The following is a 20,093-nucleotide window of genomic DNA, read 5'->3' as shown; positions in this document are numbered from 1 at the left end:
GGAAGGAAAAAGACATCGGAAAGATCACAGCCGAGAGAGAGGGAGAAGGACGAGTAAAGAAAGAGAGAAGGACGAGAAAGAAAGAGAGATGGACGAGAAAGAGAGAGAGAGGGACGAGAAAGAGAGAGAGATGGTCCCGAGAGAGAGAGATGGACGAGAGAGAGAGAGAAGGACGAGAGAGAGAGAGAGAAGGACGAGAGAGAGAGAGAGAGAGCTTCTGAACAGAGAGAACGAGGACGACAAAAAAGGAAGAGGAGGCAGGAGGGTAGAACGATGAGACCAGTGGAGCAAAGGCAGCGCAGCAGGCGAGATCCGGAGCAGCGAGACGAATTCGAAAGAGGGAAGGTGTAAGCCGATAGATGCCTGAAGCACAGAGAGCAAAGAGAGAGAGGCTGAAGTCCCGTGCTGGAGAAGATTCGGGGGCCGTCTCTGAGACGCTGGAGGCGAAGATGTGCGGTCTGACGCGCAAACCCTTGACAAGAAAGCAGTGCCACAGAAGCTGAGCACGCCCATCCGGCGGCAGAAGACGCTGAAGACGAAGCAGAAAGAGAAAGAACGAGTCGAGAGCAGAGAGAGATCAGAAGGGGCCGTCGGTGAGTCGGCGAGCGCCGGCTCGCGCACACTTGGCGTGTGTCGCAGCTCTATCGCTCTCTCGCATGCGTCTGTCGATCCTGCAGAGGCTGAATAGACCTCTCCGGGAGTTTTCTCTTTAGGGCGAACCGGAAAGTGACAAGAGTAGAGGAGAAAGTGACAAGACAGAATCTCCGCTCTTTTTCGAGAAAAAACACATGGCGAGAGAGAGTCGGCATTCACCCGGATCGGCGCGGAGAGTCACTTAGCTGTCTTTCGAACAAACTACGAAAAAGCGCGACCGGGGTGCGCAGCTACCCAGACAGCTCCGGTTTTGGGGTGCACGTCTCTTTCCTTTCTCTGCATGCTGGAGGAACCGCGAAATCAAGGTTTTTGGTGTTTTTGAAAGCGTCGATCCCCGCGTTCTCCCGTCGTCTTCGCGCAGAGCGTCAGCGACGAGCCTCACACCCTGGCGAAGGAAACCATCTGGAAACGGATCCTAAGATTGACAGCCTTCCAAGGCGTCGTCGAGGCGGAAGAACGTTCTTCACGCCTGACCCCCGAGTGTCCAAAGAGGTATTTCCTTTTTAGTTGCGGGTTTTTAGAGCTCCGTTCGCCTTCCGTGCTGGTGGGCAATTCCTCGCCGTTCCGGCCAAAGTGTCGGCGGTGTATGTACACCCCATCTCGACACGGAGGTACAAACCCGAGCAAGCTGGCCTTCCAAGAGAAAACGGTCGCCTTTGCGCACCGAACGCCACAGCCTTGTCTCTCTAGATCTCTCTGCCTTTGTTTTCCCCTTCCCTCAGCCCGGTTGCTCTCGACCCGGATCGGATTCTCTCCGTCCGCGGTGTATCGCTGTGCAAAACTCCGGGGCCTTGTGTGTGTCTCTCTCTCGGTTTGTCTCATCGCCTCTATTGATGAAAATCCTGTCTCCCTCTTCACCTTCTTCCCTTTCTCTCCTTTGTTTGTCTACTGAAGTTTTCAGAGTCTCGGTATCTCCCTCTCCTTTTGTCTCTCTACTTGTTTCCCCAAACGATCCTGCCCTCTCCCCCGGCCCGCCTCTCCCGCCTGCTTTTCTCGCCTGCTTTCCCACACACTGTGCTCTCAGCTCGCCCTTTCCGTCTTCCGTCGAAATGGCTGCCTCCTCTGCACCGGCCGAGCGAGCTGCTCCAGGCGAGCGCGACGCGTCCCCCGGCGGCCACACGTCGCTGAGTTCCTCGGACCTCCCCTCTTCCCCAGACGACGACTTCCCCGGCGAAGACGGCGCCGCGGACGAAGCGAGTCCGGACGCGGCGAGGGATCCGCGCCTGCTCGCTGCACAGACAGCCCAGATGATGCTGAATGCCGACGCTGCGCTCGCCGCGGCCTCCTTCCCCGCTGCGCTCGGCGAGAAGTCTGCCGAAGACAGCCAGGGCCGAGAACGAGCGAGAGACCAACTCGCGGAAGCGGGCAGTCGCAACTTGCGGCGAGCGGCAGCTGAGGAAGCGGAGATCTTGCCTCTCTGCACGACTGGCGATTGCTCGGCGAAGCGCGCGCGGAGTTTCTCTCTGGCCGGCGAGTCTCTCTTCGCCAGCGCCGCTGCAGGCTTCGACAGCCTTCTCGGCTCCTCGACGTTCTTGCCGCTGCCGAAAAAGGAGGAGACGCAACGGCACGCGCGAGCGGACGAGCTCCTCGCCAGCGCAGGGACGAGTGTGGAGAGCTCTCTGCGCTTCCGAGGCTCTCACGCGGAAGGCCCCAACAGCGCAGAGGGCGGCGGGGCCGCGCCCGAGACACTTTCTGGCGAGAACTTCCCGCGAGCAGTCGACAGCCTGAGGCCTGGCCTGGGGGCGGCTCGCCAGGAGACCGCGTCTCCGGAGTTTCCTTCGCGCGGACCGTGTCGGGAGGCGATCACGGTCCGACCGTTTCGCTCGGAAGACGCCGAAGCCGTCAAGCGGCTCTGCTACCGCCACTTCCGGTCGCTCACCGTCCACTCAGTCTGTTTTTGGGTGTGCCACCACAGCATCGACTTGCTTGCGCTCTTTGTCATTGCGCTCCTCTTCATTCCCTTCTCGCGCGTCCTCCTCGCGGGCGTGCTGTTCTTCGTCTACCTCCTGTTGCGCGGCGTGTGGGAATTCGAAATGTACATCCGAAGAGACTGTCAGGATCTCAACAACATCCAGCAGAGCTACATGAAAAGCAAGGCGAGTGGCTTCTGGGTAGCTGAGCGCCTCGAGCGCGACCCGCAAAAGCCCGAAAGAGTCTCCGTAAGCACTCGCAGAAAGGAGCGAGAGAAGAGCAGCCTACCGGGAGGCGTGGAGACGGCGCGTGAGAGAGAGAGGGACAGTTCTCGAAAAATCGGAAGCGGCGGCTCGGAAAAGCTAGCGAAAGAGTTGGTTTTTTCAACAGAGGGAGCGCGAGAAAACAATGGTGCAGGTTTGCGACTCCAAAGAGAGCGTGAGAAGAAGTGTCGTGTCTGCGCTGTTTCCTCAGCGGCGACTGGCCGGTTGCATCGGCTTGGCGCCTCTCCAGAACGACAACAAAACTGCGCAGCTCGTGAGTCTGTCGCCTGTGCAACTTTGCCCGAGTTTCGCTTTTGCGTGAGTTTCGCTTTTGCCTGCACGCCTCGCCGCGTTCTCGATTCTCCTGGCTGTTCTTCGGCGTGGTCTGCTCTCCCATGTGTCGCTTTTTCTCTTGTGCGGCCCAGGCTCTCCTCTCGACAAGACCTACGTCACTCCTTTTTCTCTGGTCTGCGTCTCTCCATTTCCTCCGCTTGTCTCTCCTTTCCTCCGCTTGTCTCTCGTTTCTGCGTTTCTCCTTGCTCGACTTCCTTCTCTTTACGCTTCTCTCGTTCTCTCGTTCAGGTGCGACTGGTTGTCGATCGCTCCTTCCGCCGACAGCACATCGGTTCGTTGCTTCTCAACACCTTCATCAGCTACGCGCTACAGCAGCACTACTCGGTGGTGCGTCTGTACACAAACAACCTAAATAGTGACTCCATACGATTCGCAAAAACCAAGGGCTTTGAACTCCAACAAGTCGTGAGAAGAGGACTGATGCGAGGTAAGAACAGACACGCAACTCGCCATACGCACAAAGACATCCATGCGCACCTACATATAATATACATACATATATATATATATATATAGGTGTAGGTATATAGGTAGATACATGTATATGCTCGCACATGTACATGGGTATAGGCGCGCATATATTTATTTTTTAATATACATTATCTAACATGTCTTTAGTCGAAAGTGAGTCGTTTCTTATACTTATTTATCTTTTCTTTTAAGAGCAAGATAAAAAAGAGTCTTGTGCGCTTGACAGAAGAAAATCTTTTCCTGAGATTTTTTGCAGGCGATCTGCTTAAGTGGCAAAAGAAACTCGAGGCGCCGGGAGTGACACAGCGGAAAACGCGTACATTCAATCTTCCCTCGTCCGTTCTCGACTAGCTTTCTTTTCGAAATTTCTGCGCGTTTCTTTGCGCTGCTGCTATTGCAGCCTCTCGCCTCTCATCTTTCTCTGGGGTACTCCGTTCGTTCTTTTGTCGCACGTCTCCTTCTCAGAGCACGCGTTGCTGGGTACGGTCTTCCTTTCTTTCTCTTGCTTCCTCGTGTTTTCCGAGAGGTTCGTCTTCCCTCAACTCTTCGTCTTGTTTCCCTCTACCGGTTTCTGCATATTTCCTTCCGCTGCTCGTCTGCCGTCTTCGCGTCTTGTAAATCCGCGAACACGGTCGCCTCTCTCTTTTGTCTCTTCCTCTCTCCCGCTTTTCAACCGGTCTCAGTGGTGCTGTCTCTCCTTCCGTCGTTCGTCTGTCTCCTCCTAACTCTTCTTTTTTCAATTATCTTTTCCAGCACACTGCCCAGAAGTGAAAATGTACAGAGCCTCAGCGTGGGCGTCGAGCTCGCGCGAAGATTTCTCCCCTTCCCTCCATGGGGAGCTAAAAGCTCTGCCAGGTTCCTCCTTTTCTGTTTCTTAACAAACTAGGCGAGAGAGAAATAAACACGTGGGGTGTCTCGCCCCAAACTCCATCTCCACACAAATATCCCTTTTACATAAACATATGGATATAAATATATATGCAGATATAGGGAGATGTGGAAAGTTTGTAGATAAAAGTAGCTGCTGCGGCAACGGGTGTACCGATAGATAGTTAGGCAGAGATCGAAGCAGATGGACAGAGATGGATAAACAACATAGAGAATGTGGATGCAGAGATATAGAGATGAGTACCCTGTTGTGAAGGTGAAGTGCAATGGAACCGTGTCGATGTGTTCGCGGGGCTCTTTAGACTTCACTCTAAAAAATCTAGGCCGCCGTGCATGTGCGCATCCTGATCAAGAGAGAGACAGGCAAATGCTTCACTACCTCCACAGAAGAAAAAGATTGCAGAGAAGTATATATATATATATATATATATATATATATATATAGCTATCTATTACGTATATATATATATATATATATAAACTTTCTATTGATGGTCATGCTCCTTTGGGTCTACTTCGCGCACTGTACCTGGACGAGAAGACAGTCATCTAAGGAGAGAAGTGTGCGTCACGTTTGGGCACGTGCGTTTTGGAAGCGGAGACGCAGCTGCGATGTCTTTGATTTTTGCATCGAGAGCTGTCTACGTGTAAAACGCGCACACGAGATTATGGAGGTTCTGTCGCATTTGAGCATGCGAAACGAACTACGAAAAAGAACACCCCACGCACACAATACCTATTTTCCTGTGTGTCGACAAGGAATACCCAAAACTCCAGAGGTGGTCGGGGGCGCACAGAGCCTTTGGCGAAAGCCCGAGTCGAGAGAAAAAACGACTGTCCTGCAACGCGTGCGCGACTGTGTGTGGGAATCGGCAGACGGTGCCCAAAATCGGGAAACCGAACGCTCGTTCCAGACAGAAGAAAACGTTCCTTCTCCTGCTCCAGCCGGAAAAAAAGCAACCCTCTTCCAGTGCTCTTCCCTCCCTCCCCGCTATGGTTTCTCGCCTCCTTCTCTCTCCTATCACTCTCTTTCCTCTATCGCCTTCTCTTTTTTTTTGTTCTCTTTCCTCGAGTGTGCCTCTCTCGAACGCTCCCTCTCCCCCGAAAACGCCCCGCACTGTCTTTGCTTTTTGTATCTCTGGTTTTTTTCCGATTCCTAAAAACTGCTCCTTCCAGCTTCCTGCGCCTCGCCCTCCGCGCCGACCTTGTCTTGGACCGGTTTCCGTTCCGTCCCCTTCTCGCGCCGGTAGCTCCCGCTGCCGCACTGCGAACTCGAGCTCTCGCCATATCGACAGCCTACGCGTTTTCGCATCTCCATCGACGGCTCTGTCCATCGCTCCCCTTTTCCTCGCGTTACACATCTGTCTCCAAGGCCTGCTCTCCGGCCCCCGACAAACCTTCAGAGTCAACGACCGCGTTGGGCTCCAGAGCCCCAGTTGTCCCCGAGCCCGAACTGTCCCCAGCCCCAGCGACCGGAACAGCGCCCGCTGTCTCCGCCACCATGTCCCCTGAATCCACCACAGAGGAGACTCCCGTCCCGGACGCTCCCTCGCTTCCGGCCTATACACCAAACGCAAAGCGCACACTCCGTGCTAGACATATAAATATATATATTCGAATTCATGTTCACGTGCTGAAATATGCATACGCTATGTAGCACGGTGAGTATACAGCGAGGGACAGCAAATCATGCATATATATATATATATATATAAAGTAAAAGAAGAGGTAAGTGTATCATCCTGTGTATACACATATCCATTTCGTTGAGATAGCCATCTATAAAAAGGGCGTTATCCGCATGTCTACATATAGCATGCATGAGTGCTATCGAGTGTTTAGCTCCGTACGTGGGAGGACATCGCTGGCTCCAGATGTGTATTTCACTCTTTTGTTTCGACTGCCAAGAGTGTTTGTTCGCTGTTTGCCCTTTCCACAGGTGTTCTCTCTCTACCTCTGCAAATTTTTCGCGCTCTCCTCCAGGCTGTGCGCCTTCGAGTTCCGACGCGGGAGTGGTCCGGTCTTCGCCCTCGTCCATTCTCTCTTCCTTGCTTGTCTCCGCCGAAACCTCCTTTCGCTCTTCGCCTTCTCTCTCGCTTCCGCGCTCTTCCGTCCACGATCCGGAGCTTCCAGCCCCTGGCCGCGCCACTGCGCGTTGCTTGACGGGGGGGAGCGACACAGCCGCGCCGCTGCCTCGCTCCCCTGTCCAAATTGGAGCCCTAACAAGACAAACGCGAGGCGAAAAGAAAAGGATGAAAAGACGGGAAAACGCAGTCAAAAGCTAGCAACAACTCGCTGTGTCCCAAGAACAAGAACGAGAAAGAACAAGGACGAGAAAGAACGAGGACGAGAAAGAACAAGGACGAGAAAGAACGAGGACGAGAAAGAACAAGAGAGTTGCCTGCCTACCCTGAACTGGAGTGCGTCACAGGGGGAGTGGGGCTGCGGCGAGGACGCTCTTCGTCAGTGAAGTCTTCACCCAGTCGTCTCTTGGGGCGGGAGCGGCGGAGTTCCTCGTGGTACTCTCGGAGGCGGCGCGCCCTGTAAATCGCGAAAGAACACGAACGCCGCGATGAAGAGAGAAAAAGAGACAAAAGAAATGTGTTCAGTCTAGCAATCTGTCCCCTCTTCTCACCTGTCCTCCAGCCAGGCCTGGAGCGCCTGGGGGTTGCGACAGCGACGCAGATACTCGTCGATCAGCTTCAAAACTGACACACAGAGACACACACGCACACTCCGTCCCTGCATGGCTTCTTTGAGCGTGGAGCGTCGAACTCCCAGGAACGCGCGCGCAGCGACATATCCGCATCGGTCAACGTTGATGACGCAGAAAACGTTCGGGTGCGTCGAGATGTGGAGATGTTTGCGAGATACAGGCAACGATTGACCTCGAAACATATCGACGGAGATATATAAAGATATACAGATACACAGACAGATTTACATATCGGTATGTAGATATATGCAAAGAAATCATGTTTAAGGTTGATGTGAAGCGGAGAGGGCGTGCTTACGTCTGCTTTTGAATTTCATGAACGGCAAATTGTTCTCGTGGCGGAAATCCTGTTTAGTCATCGACGGCAGCATCCACTCCGGCACGTGGACCACGGCGGTGAGACAGTACTTGAACATTTCTGCCGAGCCAGTCCCGTCTTTTCCTCCGAAAAGAGAATCATCCGCTGAACAAGCGGTAGAGAGAACAAATCAAAAAACTCCGTCAACTGCCAAGGGCAAACACCTAAACGTGTATACTCAGATAATTATAGATAGATATAAATATATATATATATATATATATATATTTGTAGTCAGCTTTGTGGGCATCTTCTCTCATGTCTCTACGCGAAAAAGAGGCTCACTCTTCACGAATCTATGCATCCAAATGTATATACATATACATGACTTATTTCCCTGTGTGCCTCTCCGTGTAAGGTCTCTTTCCATACATGCATTTGGGCGCGCGCACGTAGGCACTGTTTCTTCCCTTTCAATTCCTCGTTCCGTGACTGCGCCGTCGGCTCCTCACCAGGCTCACAAGCAGCATTCAGCGCTTTCGGGTAGTCAGGGAAGGCTGCGTCGAGGCGGCGAATGAGCCGCTGGCGAAAGTAGAGCAACACACCAGCCTCGCAGACCCGCGGCGCGGCGCTCGGCCCAGGCGCAAGCGGCGCGCACGGATCGTTGAGGAAGCCAAAGAGAGCGAAGCAGCCTGTGGCGTGGTCCGCGGGCGTGAAGAGGTACTGGAGTTCAGCCTGGAGACACGAGGAGGCGTGCGCGCAGCGGGCGGTAGGAGCGAGGTTTGGGAGAGACCGCGCGCACATGCAAACGGAAACGACACAGCTGGAGGCGTGGGGGAGGTGAGGAGGCAAAGAACCAAGGAAAACAACACGAGCGACGCGCGAGATGGGGAGAAGACGCAAGGAAAAACGGAAGGACCGGTCGTGGAGGCAAGGCAGCGCGAAGAGAGAGGAGTCTCGAAGTCATTTCCCCAGAAAAACCCAGACATATATATATATATATATATATATATATATATACCAAGCTCGCTCTCTACACACATACACACATCCAATAGTACAGTGTGTATGCATATGCCTATCGATGTTTGGAAGCGCGCGTGTGTGGAGAGAGAGACGTGTGTGTGCGCGAGCACGTGGGACTGCAGCGCATTTGTGGGGCGTGTGTCTGTACCTGGCAGTAGAGGCGTTCTTTGAGGAAGAAGTAGAGAGATCTGCCTGGTCCGGGAGATTCTGCGAGTTCCTCTTTTTCGTGCTTTTCTCTTGCTTCCTTTCGTTTTTCTTCCTCCTCGTCGCCTCGCGTCTCCCCGTCCTTCTCCTGGAGAAGCTCCGCGCCTTCTTGGCCCGCATGCGCCTCGGCCCCGTCGCGCTTTTCTTCGCTCTTGCACGCTTCCTGCTCGACGATCTTCGCGAGACTCGCGGGAGTGGGCAACAGAGGCACGCCCTGGACGTGAAGCTGCGCAGGCGAGTGCAGGTGGAACCAAAAGAGGTAAGTCGGGAGGCAGTAGTCGGGCGAATGACGCGCACAAGTCCACAGCGGGAAAAGCGGCGGCAAGCTGCCCTGCAGCCGGCCTCGCTTCTCTCCACTCTTCGCGCTCTCCTCTCCTGGCGGCGTCGCCTCCTTTCCGTCCCCAGCTGAAGACGCAGCGTCTCCTGGCCCGCGCGCCTTCTCGTCCTCGGAGACACCTGTCTCCTTCCCGCCTCGCGCAGGCAACGGCTGGCCGTCCTCGTCGAGGTCGAGGAGCTCCGGTCCCCCCGCAGGACTTGGACCGTCGTCGGCGTCGAGGCGCGGCCGCGTGATATCCTCCTGTCTCCCCTTTCCCAGCGGCAAGTCGACCGGCGCGGCCTTCTCGGCCCCGTGGACATCGAACCCCTCAGCCGCCTTCCCTGCTTCGCCTTTCCGCCCCCGCTCGCCCGCCGGCGCAGTGTTCAAAAACAGTGTGCCTTCAGCCGGGTCAAACACGAGAAAGTCCAAGTCGTCGCGCAAGTCCCAAAACACCAATCGCGTCCCAGGAACTGTGCCGAGCAAATTGATTTGCTCCGCCAACAAATTCGGGGTCGTGAAAGGCGTGTAGCTGCACAGAGACAGCCACACAAACAAGCACACTGTCTCAAAACCACAAAGTGTGTCTCGAAGGAAGCCAACGTGTGTGTCTGTCTCTGCATCGACGCGCCACGCAAGCTCGCCTTCTTCAGACTACCTTCACATTTCGAGTCTGGTTGCTTCCGTCGGTGGCCAAGAGGGATTCTCGCGAGGGGCGCCCATCGGCTTAGGGTTCCCACTTGCTTCACGCCGTTCGCTTCTTCCTCGCGCTCTCACCTCATCAGGAGACGCTGGTGGTGCCGGTGGTCTGCCGCGTTGTTCGGATCTCGGTTGATCAGCTCCTTGTTCGGCAACCTCCACATGCACATCTGCACAGAAAATGACGCAAGATTTAGTTTCGCGTCCTCTGTGAAACCAGAACGCCCACCTGTCAACCGCTGGCGTACACAGCGTGACATGCAGCCATATATATATATATATATATATATATATATAATGTATTAGACGTGTTACCTGTACGTGCATATACATATATATGCACTTATACATATATATATATATATATATATATGCGCATATCTCCTGATGTGCACAGACGCTGCACACAAGGTCACCCTTCATACAAAACAGCAGGAAAGCGTGCAGTCGTGACTGTGTACGTGGAGACGTGGAAATCCTTTGGGTTTTTGAGAACAAGGAAAGGAAAAAGTGGGGACGGGTTGAGCATCTATATAGAGTGGACGGCAGAGGACGAGGGAGAAAAGCACGCTTGCGTCTGAGCCCTCTGCGAGAGGCCTCCAGAAGAAGGTTCCTCGAGAGAAAATATTTTGAGTGTAAGTGCAGCGTTTCTCGCTGTCTCTCTCTCCTTTTCCTTCTGTCTCGCGCGTGAACGAGGCCGGGGACCCAACCGAGACGCCGAGGAGACGCAAAGACGTGCGAAAACGCCTTCGACGTTCTGAGAGGCCGAGCCTCTGCAAGTCCCGCGAATGCGAACCAGCGTGTGTGCCGCTGAACTGTGTACATATCACTGCGCTGCAGTTCCATCGCAGACCCTGAGATGATTTGAGACGATTCAGTATGGACCTCGTGTCTCGCAATTGCTAGCGAAGTGGACAAATGCACACATCCCAAGGCACGAACACTTGAGCCGCAGAGAGGCCAGCGTTTTCGAGCGTCTTCTTCAACCTCGCTCGGGAAGTTTCTTACAGGCGCAACGATTTCCCGAGCGTCGCAGTGACCCATCAACTCCATCGACAGCATCCCCACGCCGATCGTTCCTTGCGTTCGAGACATGACAGCGCAGCTCGAGGACAAACGCCCAAAGGCAATTTTAAAGCCGACGCCGTACTCGTAACTTTCTGCAAAGACGTCACAAAAACCTCCACACAGACATACAAATAAGCTGCCTAGTATCTCTCAGACACACACAGAGATCCAGATATATGGAGAGATAGAGAAAATATAGGGATACGTACTACGACAGACATGATGGAGATACGGAGGATGGTGTACATCACACATTTCCCCTGGATCTTTAGCAAGCAAAGAGAGTTGTGCAGCGCGGCTCCCACGAGTCCACCTGTCGCTGTCGAGCTGGTGCGTAAAACCCTCCCCCCAACCTACAGGCTGCACTACGACACGCCTGCACACCCACAGTCTACCCTCAAAGTGTCCCCTCCATTGCATGTCTTGCCCGACACCTCTCCACGTACCTACAGCCCTGCAAATTCATATATATATATATATATATATATATATATGCACGCACATATATACATATATATATAAATAATATACATGTAGATGTACTGAGCATATGCATGTGTTTTCGGGTTTCTCTTACTTCGCATGCGGTCTCCAGGTTCGAAGGTTCCGAAGAGTCTCAAAAGGGCGTTCATCGCGGGGTAGTCGACGCCTTGGCCGTCGTCCTGGATCGCCAGCATCGGTTCCTTCTCGGGGGATTCCTCCCAAGTCACGTAAACGTTTCTGCTCGTCACCACTGGAGACAGCGAGTTCTCAACGAGCTGGGAAATAGCCCCAAAAGCCCACCGCTGCTGGCCACACAGCGCCCAGAGAATGCCCGGGCTGTGCGTTTCTCGAATATAGTACGAGGGGTACATGCGCAGCGAGAGCATCGAGCGGCCCATAGCCAGTTGCTGCAAGGCCGACGAAGAGAGACTCGACGGCGCAAAGGCGGAAGGCGCGCCAAAGCCTGCGTTCGCCCCGCGGTTCGCACTCGCAAACAACGCGCCTCGATACGGATCCTCGCCCGTCAGCGACAGCACCCAGGCGTCGTTCAGAACCTGCAACGCGCAACAGGCAAACTTTTGAACGAGGCACCCTGAAAGGACGGCCCGCGCGCAGCCAACATGCAGATGTACGCGTCTCCCTGTATATCTATACGTACATATACTTACAGATATTGTATAAACATACATATACGTATATATATATATATATACATATATATACATATATATACGTATATATATATATACATATATACGTACATATGTTTTTGTGTCTGTGATTCGCCTTTCTTTACGACTGGGCTGTATCGCTGTTTTTTTTTTTTTGCGTTTACTTGTTTGCCTCGGAAGCCACCGTGGATGAGGAGACAGGGGACCGGAGGCCTCGGTGCGCGCTGGGTGAGGGGTTGCGCCTCGAAGAAGCAGGCGACGTGTCTCTGGCGCGCTCCGCAGAGGTCGTACACGTAGTCTGCCGGGTACCGGGGTTTCAGAGTGAACCATTTCTTCCGACTGAAAAAGTATACCGTGATCTTGTCGGTCTCCACGACTTTGCGCGGCTTCGCGGCTTCCAGCTTCGCGTCCTGGCGAGGCATCGCGTTCAGTCCGCCGGACGACCGCTGAGAATCCTGCTCGTACGTCAGCCCGCTCGTTATCAACATGAGACGCTCCACCGTGCGCGGCTCCGCACGCTGCAGAGAAGAGGAAAAAAGAGACACAACGCGGGCAAAACAGCAGGGGGTGGAGAAGGAGGTGAACGCGTTCCAGGAAGATGCACACTGGAGAGGTCGTGGGCGCATGCAACACCGGAAGCAGAAGCACTGGAGTTGGTCGCAGATTCGTCCGTGTTTCGGCCTCGCCCAACCCACCCCGCGACAAAGAAGAGACCCGCAGACACATCCTGTCGCCGACGTGAGGAGAGTTCAAGGCCTGTCTCGTGGTACACGCCGAGGCCTTAAACCCCCCCAAGAGCCCCTCTCCACTCGCATCTACACGTACGTCCAAATATACATGTATACACGCATGCACATACATAAATACACAAACACATATACACAAACACATATACACAAATATATATACACATACACATATACACATGAATATATACATGAATATATACATGGGCAATGGGATGCAGAAAGATGTGTATGTGTCCACTGAATGGGCGCCGATAGGGGAAGGCCGCGTTTGGAGAGCGCGGAACATTTTTCTTTCGACAGGTGTCTCGGCGGGGGCCGCCGGAACTTTCTCGTCCACGAAAACGCCGGCCAGTGTTCTTCTCACCGGCTCTTGGTAGCGCTGCGTGATGAAGATCGCAGAGTAGTGCGACCGCGGGGCGACGGCGCCTTCGTACTTCTCCTGGGTCCATTCGCCGACGATGTGCGCCCCGCGCGCGTGGCGAGCGTCCGGGCCCGCGCCGACGACGTCGAGGATTTTGAAGTGCCACATGTCGTCGAGGAGGAGGCGCGGCAGGGCCCGTTCGGCGTCGCCGTCGTCCTCGGCGCGGTCGGCGTCGCGCGCCAAGGCACAACCGTGCGCGGGGGCGGTTGTCTCGCCTCCAAAGACGGTCAAAAACAAATCGTTGGACCACACGCCGCAGCAGCCGAACCGCGGAGGCGGCCGAAGGCGAGAGCCCTCAAGCAACACTTGCGTCCAGGTATCCGTCGCCAAATGCAACGTCCACATGTCATTCGTCGCCTGGTACGCCTCCGGGCATCTGACAACCGACACACGCGAGACCGAAGAAGAAGGAAATGAGAGGAAATGGGAGAAACTGAAAGGACATGGGGCCCGGCAGCCAGGCGACTGTGCGGCTTCAAAAGACAGACGAAAAAAGCGAGAAAGCGGACGGCGCGTTTGGCGCGTCTCCCTCTCTTTCCCTCCGGTCCGACCAGATCCCAGACGCGCTCCTCGAGTCTTCCTTGAAAGAGCCACAAGCAGCACTCGCAAAGTGTCGAGTCATCCGGGAACCTTCGGAAGGCCCTGTGTCGGCGAGGCGTTGTCGCGCTCTCTGCGCTCAAAAGACACCCGACCCCTCTTGCCCCCGAACGTCGGAAAGCGCTTTTCTTCTCCCTTTCAACCGAGAAAATCAGAACTCAGCCGCTCTCCCTTTAAAACGCCTCCGGAGCCGCACGCGAGAGCCTCACCCGATGCGTCCTCCGAAGATGAAGAGAAACTCCGATAGCACCTCCTGGCTGTTCTCGCGGCAGACGCCCGTCTCCGTGCGCGCTGGGAACACAGCGGCGACGTGCTGGTCGCGCGGCTGCGGCGCCTTGCCGACTGGGTGGCGTCGAACCCATCTGCAGGGGACGTGAGACAAAGCGAACGAGAGGAGGAAAGACGTGAGACAAAGGGAGACACAGGGAGACAGAGTGAGAGGAAGTGCGAGGAAGTGAAGGATGGGAAAACTCGGTACATCCACAAAAAAATGTCCGGGGTGTGGGTTTTGCGCGGGATGCGCGGCGTCCTTCCCTTTTTTCTCTCCCTCCTCACCTCTTGGGATCCACCTCGAGCATGTACACATCGTTGAGGAACGAGTCCTGGCTGCATCCGCCAAACAGAATCACCGCTGGTCCCGCCGCAGTCGTCAGCCCCGTGGTGGTGTGGCCATCGCGTTCGCAGGGCGGGTCGCCGCCCATGGGAAAGCCCCGCACTGAGAAGTCGTTCGTGTTGACTACAAACACGTGGCGGAAACTGACGGCGCCTTCCGTGTTGCTGCCTCCAAACAAAACTGCTGTGTTGCTAAAGGTGACCAGCGAGTGGCCAAAGACCGGAACTGGCGTGAGCGCGCGACGCACAGGCAGCCACTTGACGCGGTCGAAAACTGAAGAGAAACAGAAAAAACGAAAGGCACACCAGTGGAAGAAGAGGACGCAAAAACAAAGTGGAAGAAACAGAGCCTTGGCCTCCTCTCCCTCTGTCCCACACGCGAGACGTGGCAAACGGGAGGCGGGGATGGAGAGGAAGTGACGCAAAGCGTGGAAACAGAGAGGGAGACAGGAGACCAGACACACCATCTCCAGTCGTTGAGCGTATCCAGAGGGAAGGCTCAGTCGACCCTGAGCGAGAGCGGTGTCTCTCCGCAGCCGGGAAAACGGCTGACCTCCCAGTGTGTGCCTTTCTCTTCCCCACACTTCCTCACCATCAACAGAGCCCTGGACTTGTCTCCGCGCCTCCAAATTCCTCCGCATCGCCTTCACCACCTCGTCACGGCTCTGCCCGACCACGACGCGCGAGTCTCGGCCCGCTCCGTCGCCCTGAGCCTGCGTCGCTGCAGCGGCGTGTCGAGCAACCGCGGCCAGCGGAGAGTCGCGCTCGCCTGGACCGTGTGCGCTGCCGGTCGCGCCCGAGGGGCCAACGCCGGAAACGCCATGAAGCCCTGAGAGGAAAGGAAAGAAGAGAGAAGAAGAGAAGAGAGAGAAGAAGAGAGAAGAGAGAGAAGAAGAGAGAAGAGAGAGAAGAGGAGAGAAGAAGAGAGAAGAGAAGAGAGAGACGAAGAGAGAAGAGAGAGAAGAAGAGAGAAGAGAAGAGAGACGAAGAGAGAAGAGAGAGAAAAAAGAAGAAGAGAGAAGAGAGAGAAAAAAGGAAAGAGAAGAAGAGAGAAGAGAGAGAAAAAAGGAAAAAGAAGAAGAGAGAAGAGAGAGAGAAGAGAGAGAAAAATGAGAGAAGAGAGAGAAAAAAGAGAGAAGAGAGAGAAAAAAGAAGAAGAGAGAAGAGAGAGGAAGAGAGGGAAGAAGAGAAGAGAGAAGAGCGAAGAAGAGAAGAGAGAGAAAAAAGAAGAAGAGAGAAGAGAGAGAAAAAAGAAGAAGAGAGAAGAGAGAGAAAAAAGAAGAAGAGAGAGAAGAGGAGCGAGAAGAAGAGAAGAGAGAAGAGGAGCGAGAGAAGAGAGAGAAAAAAGAAGAAGAGAGAGAAGAGGAGCGAGAAGAAGAGAAGAGAGAAGAGGAGCGAGAAGAAGAGAAGAGAGAAGAAGAGAGGGGAAAAGAGAGAAGACAGGGGACAAAAGGACACCGGAGACAAAAACGGGAAGATGAGCAGGAGGAACATGTTTGCTGTCTAGGGACGCGCATATCGAAGCAGGTCGAGGCGCCAAACAGTTTTGGAGCGCGCAGAGTGACAGCAGAGAAACGTCTCTTGGTCCCAAGTTAGTGTGAAGAAATGCAGAGGAAGGGAAAAGGAAGGGGACCTAAAACGAGAGAGAGGAGAGGAAGGTTCTGGGACGGAGAAAACCGACACGCGTCCAACCCGTTCGGTGGATTTGTCGGAACCGAGTCACAAACTGAACCCCGATCGGCGTTCATCTCTCCCACCAGATGGCGTTTAACTTCTTCTCTTGCAGGTGCCGCGCACACCTGCCACCGTTCCCTCCTCTCTCCACTTGCTCGGCAAAACAAGCGCCTCGCTCACAGACGACCGCTCAAGCGGCCTTCTCTGCAGTTCTTCGTGCCTGCCGCACCTCGCCAGTTCTGCCGTTGTCTTCTCTCCGCCTCTTAGCGTCTTCCCCTTCTGTTTAATCTTCCTGTCCCTCCTTCCAAACCTCCTGTCGCTCTCCCTCCTTTCGCCTTTCTCTCTCCGTTTATCTCTTCCTCTGTGACTGGGCGGCTGCTTACCGCTGGCTGCGTGTGACCGGCCTCCAGTGCGGGCGTGTTGTCCACTGTTTTGGAAGTAGTTTGCTTCGCCGAGAACTGCGTTTTTCACTTGGTTCTTTTCCTCTTCGCACTTGGACGCGAGGCGGCCTGCGGCTCCAGTCCCCGAGCCGGCGCCTGCGGGCCCCGCAGCGCCTCCAGCGACGGCGCCGCTTGTTTTCGTGAGACCAAACGCCTTCTCGATGCGCGTGAGGCCTCCCTGGTCGGGTGCGCCCAGACGCGACGGTTGCTCCTCCAGTTTCCGGACCATCGCGTGGAGGACGTCGTGCCCAACGATCGCCCCGATGAACGTGTAGACCTTCGCATGCGGCAAGCTGTGGTTCAAAAAGTCCGTCACAACGCTGCGGATGCAGTTCCGCTGGTCAGGCGTCGTCACACTGTCGTGGGCGAGTGCATCCAGCAGGTTGAAAAGGGTCGGCCGGCGCGGGGGCGGCGCAGATGCCGGCGCGAGGGTCGCACCTCCGCGTCGACTTGCCTCGCCTGCAGCCGAAGGCGTCCGGGAAGGCGTGCCCGGCGACGCCTGGGGTCCTCCCCCTGCGAGCTGGCCGCTTGACGCGGGAAGCGCGTGGCCTGGCGATTTGGGCGGCGCACCGTTCGAGGCGGCGCCCGAAGATGGCGAGGCAATCGACGCGTGCGAGTCCACGCCCTTCGCGTTACTGGCTCCCTGTGTCTTTTCAGTGGAGGGGAGAGGATTCGCAGAGGCGCCGGCCGTGCTGTCCGAAGCAGCGAGCGACGACGCGCCAAGCCCAGAAGACGCCGCAGGGACGCCGTGTTCCTCCTTCGCAGTCCGCCCGTTGGTCGACAAGTCAGTCACTTCGTGTTCGTCGCCACGAGGCTCCTCCTTCGTGAGCACCCCGGGCGCAGCAAATCCCGCTGCGCTCTGTTCCGAAGCCACTGGGACGGTCTCGGAGGCGTCCTCGCCTCCGCGTGCGTCGCCGCCCGCAGGGCGAGCCTCGTCTGTCGCCAGCGGCGCGGGAGGAGCGAGCGGCGGCGCGTTTGGGGCAACACTTGCCTGCGCGAGATGCGAGTCTGCGGTTCCCGAAGTCGGGTCCGCGCCGCCGTCGGGGCGCACATCAAGCTCTGGGGAAGACATCTTCTCGCGAGGTTTTTTGTCCACCGCAATGTCCGCGCTGCTGGCACTCTCCTCTTTTCCTGAGAGGAACGCATGCAACGCTGCCTCCCACTCCGGCAGGTGAGTCTTCAACAGTTCACGGGCCTCTCTCTCCGACTTGCTCACGGCAAGGGGAATGGAGACAGCTACCACGCGGCGGGGACCAGCGTTCGACTTGGGGTCAGAGACCGACGAAGAGCATGCAGTCGCGGAGAGATGTGAAGAAAGGAGGGGCGAGTGGAGGACGAAGACGCCTTCCGGGTTCGTGGGGTAAAAGGAAGAGGAGGACTGACGCAAGATGTCGATGTTTTCTTCTTCTTCACAGAGAAGAAAGTGATGGCCGTCAGCATTTGTGACGCACCGGCAGCTCTCGAGACGAGCCAGAGATTGCGGGAAGGGTGGAACGTGTGCGGCTAAGGAGTCGCCTGTTTCAGGTACACAATTTGGTCCGCCAGCATCCTCCTCGGGCGCTCCGGCCTCGTTGGTGGCCATGGGTTTGGGAGGAAAGACCGCAGCTAGAGAAGCTGAGAAAAAAGCTTCCGTGTCTCCCTTCTCGCTTTCTTCCACGCACACTCTATTCCCCCATCACCCACGGACGGAAGCGCCCACTCCGCTCTCTCCACCGCAAAGAAACAAGTCAGTTGAAACGTGCCACATGTACTGCGGGGGCGCGCGCACACTTTCGCAGAGGCCACACACAGACGCGGAAAGGCACATCCGGGCGAAACGAGCAGACGGACAAAACCGCAGGTTCCTTTGAAGGAAGGCTGGGATATTCGTGAGAAACAGCGCGAGAAGAAAGCAGGGAAAGGGAAACAAAGACGGAACAGAAAAGGCCTGTCTGGTGTCAAGCCCCCGACGGGCACCTCCAGGCAAGCGCGCGTTTTTGAGTGACAGAGAAAACTCGTGCTCCCGCGCACCAGCTGCAAGACGAAGAGGTGAGACCTCCAAAACGAGAGATCCGATATGAACACAAAGACGCAATTTGAAGGGCGAAAGAAGCCGGTCCGAGCACGCAGTCAACACTTGGTCTGGTCGCCGGGAAGGAAAGAAACGCAGTGACAATTGTGTACCGGCTGGGGAAAAACCAGACACGATCAGCCGTAAGACATAGCTTGCAGGAGTCAGCAAGTATCGCAAGAGAACCAAAATGATGGAAACAAAAGGAAAAGGTACGATTATGTGGCCACTGTCAGCCCGCACGGGCGCCTCTACGTTGTGGACGAAACTCGGAGCACGCGCGATCCCCTAGGGAAGACGACCACGCAAGAGTACGCAGGCGAGAGGAACCGCCGGCACGTAGCAAGATGGGATGTCCTGTGAGTCAGGAATAGCAGATGGGGAAACTGCATGAAAAAAAGGAGAAGTCACTCAGAATGGCAGGTGAGTGTCACATCAGTAGCCACCCCGCGAAAAGGTGGGCGTACGGCGCATGCGAGAGGTGTACATACACCTAAAATGCATATAGTGCCGTTGATTTGACTCCTCTGGCCTGGAAACAAAGCAGTTGACGGCTTGTATTTAGTGGGGACAAGAAATGCAAAAGTGGGTGAGGAACCCGAGAGGAGAAACGCCGGTGTGTCGCTTGACTATTTGAACTGGAGAAAAACGGAAGACGAGACGGGCGGGAGATCTGAAGGTTCCGTTGGATTGCCGCACGGCAGACAAAACGAATCTCCAGGAGCACTTTGGGTGTGCAGACACGAAAAATCGGGAGATTTCGTGGAGTTGACGCGCCTTCCTCCACTAAAGTTCACACTGCAAACGCGTATTGGGAGTAAGCAGTGCTCGAATGCCACCAGCTCCTGTTTCGTACGCAACAAGAGAAAGGCAAGTGGGGGGAGTAACGGCGAAATCGCTTCGCGCATTCATGGGTGCAGCACAGCAGAATGTGGCGCACGGCAGCAAGTAGTAGGGGCGATGCGGAAGAGAGAAAAATTGCCTTCCTTTGAAAGTGCCTCAGGAAAATGTCTCCAGTAATTTAACCAGATGGACCAAAATATTCGTCATTTCCCTTCATCTAGCCCACTACATCGAGGTCCTATTTGGCACGCGCAACTATACCTGGAAGACCCCAGCGCCCGTAGAAACGGTGACAGGACGGCGGTAGGTATCTGCCTCTGACTCCTGTCGAGGACAAGCACGTAACTGCAGTATTTGCGCGTCCGGGGTGACAGTCTACCCGGCGACAGTGAGAAAGGGGTGGCCGCGGGGGACGTTGTGAGCCTTCTTGGTGCTGTACAAAGAACTCGACCCCTTAGACCACGCAACACATAAAGAAAATTCGGATAAATCGTGAGAAAAATTCTACTCACCCCCAAAGACAAGGGACACCGCAACTCGAAACCTGCCAAAATCCTGCTAGGAACCAATAGTCTCCGGGTTCTCCCCGAAGCCCGACCCGATTCAACGCCATGGAGTTGCTCCAGCCCGTGCCGTCTGCCCCCGCCAGCTCGCGCAGCGACACAGAGACTGCAGTAATTTTTCAGCG

At 55.3% G+C, this 20,093-nt stretch overlaps 2 protein-coding genes across 2 annotated transcripts; one reads left to right on the top strand and one right to left on the bottom strand.

Annotated features, from left to right (window-relative positions):
• Window positions 1–1,703: 1,703 nt before the first annotated feature.
• NCLIV_043940 (putative acetyltransferase domain-containing protein) lies at window positions 1,704–4,004 on the top strand (the record flags this gene model as incomplete). Its single annotated transcript, XM_003881313.1, has 4 exons — window positions 1,704–2,813; window positions 3,040–3,102; window positions 3,411–3,609; window positions 3,910–4,004. The coding sequence occupies 4 exons, from the start codon at window positions 1,704–1,706 to the stop codon at window positions 4,002–4,004; spliced, it is 1,467 nt and encodes a 488-aa protein (XP_003881362.1).
• Window positions 4,005–5,894: 1,890 nt separating this feature from the next.
• On the bottom strand, window positions 5,895–18,094 carry NCLIV_043930 (kelch repeat-containing proteins that is fused to a HSP90-like ATpase, related; the record flags this gene model as incomplete). Its single annotated transcript, XM_003881312.1, has 16 exons — window positions 5,895–6,101; window positions 6,496–6,760; window positions 6,951–7,082; window positions 7,177–7,249; window positions 7,556–7,720; window positions 8,068–8,290; window positions 8,730–9,630; window positions 9,876–9,967; window positions 10,806–10,957; window positions 11,443–11,902; window positions 12,184–12,537; window positions 13,133–13,565; window positions 13,996–14,148; window positions 14,342–14,672; window positions 14,991–15,227; window positions 16,456–18,094. The coding sequence occupies 16 exons, from the start codon at window positions 18,092–18,094 to the stop codon at window positions 5,895–5,897; spliced, it is 5,817 nt and encodes a 1,938-aa protein (XP_003881361.1).
• Between the last annotated feature and the right edge of the window lie 1,999 nt (window positions 18,095–20,093).

This window comes from Neospora caninum, chromosome IX (assembly GCF_000208865.1).
Source record: "Neospora caninum Liverpool complete genome, chromosome IX".
NCBI classification, from domain to species: Eukaryota; Apicomplexa; class Conoidasida; order Eucoccidiorida; family Sarcocystidae; genus Neospora; species Neospora caninum.
The sequence above is the reverse complement of the archived record's forward strand: the minus strand, read 5'-3'. Positions and strand labels throughout refer to the sequence as shown.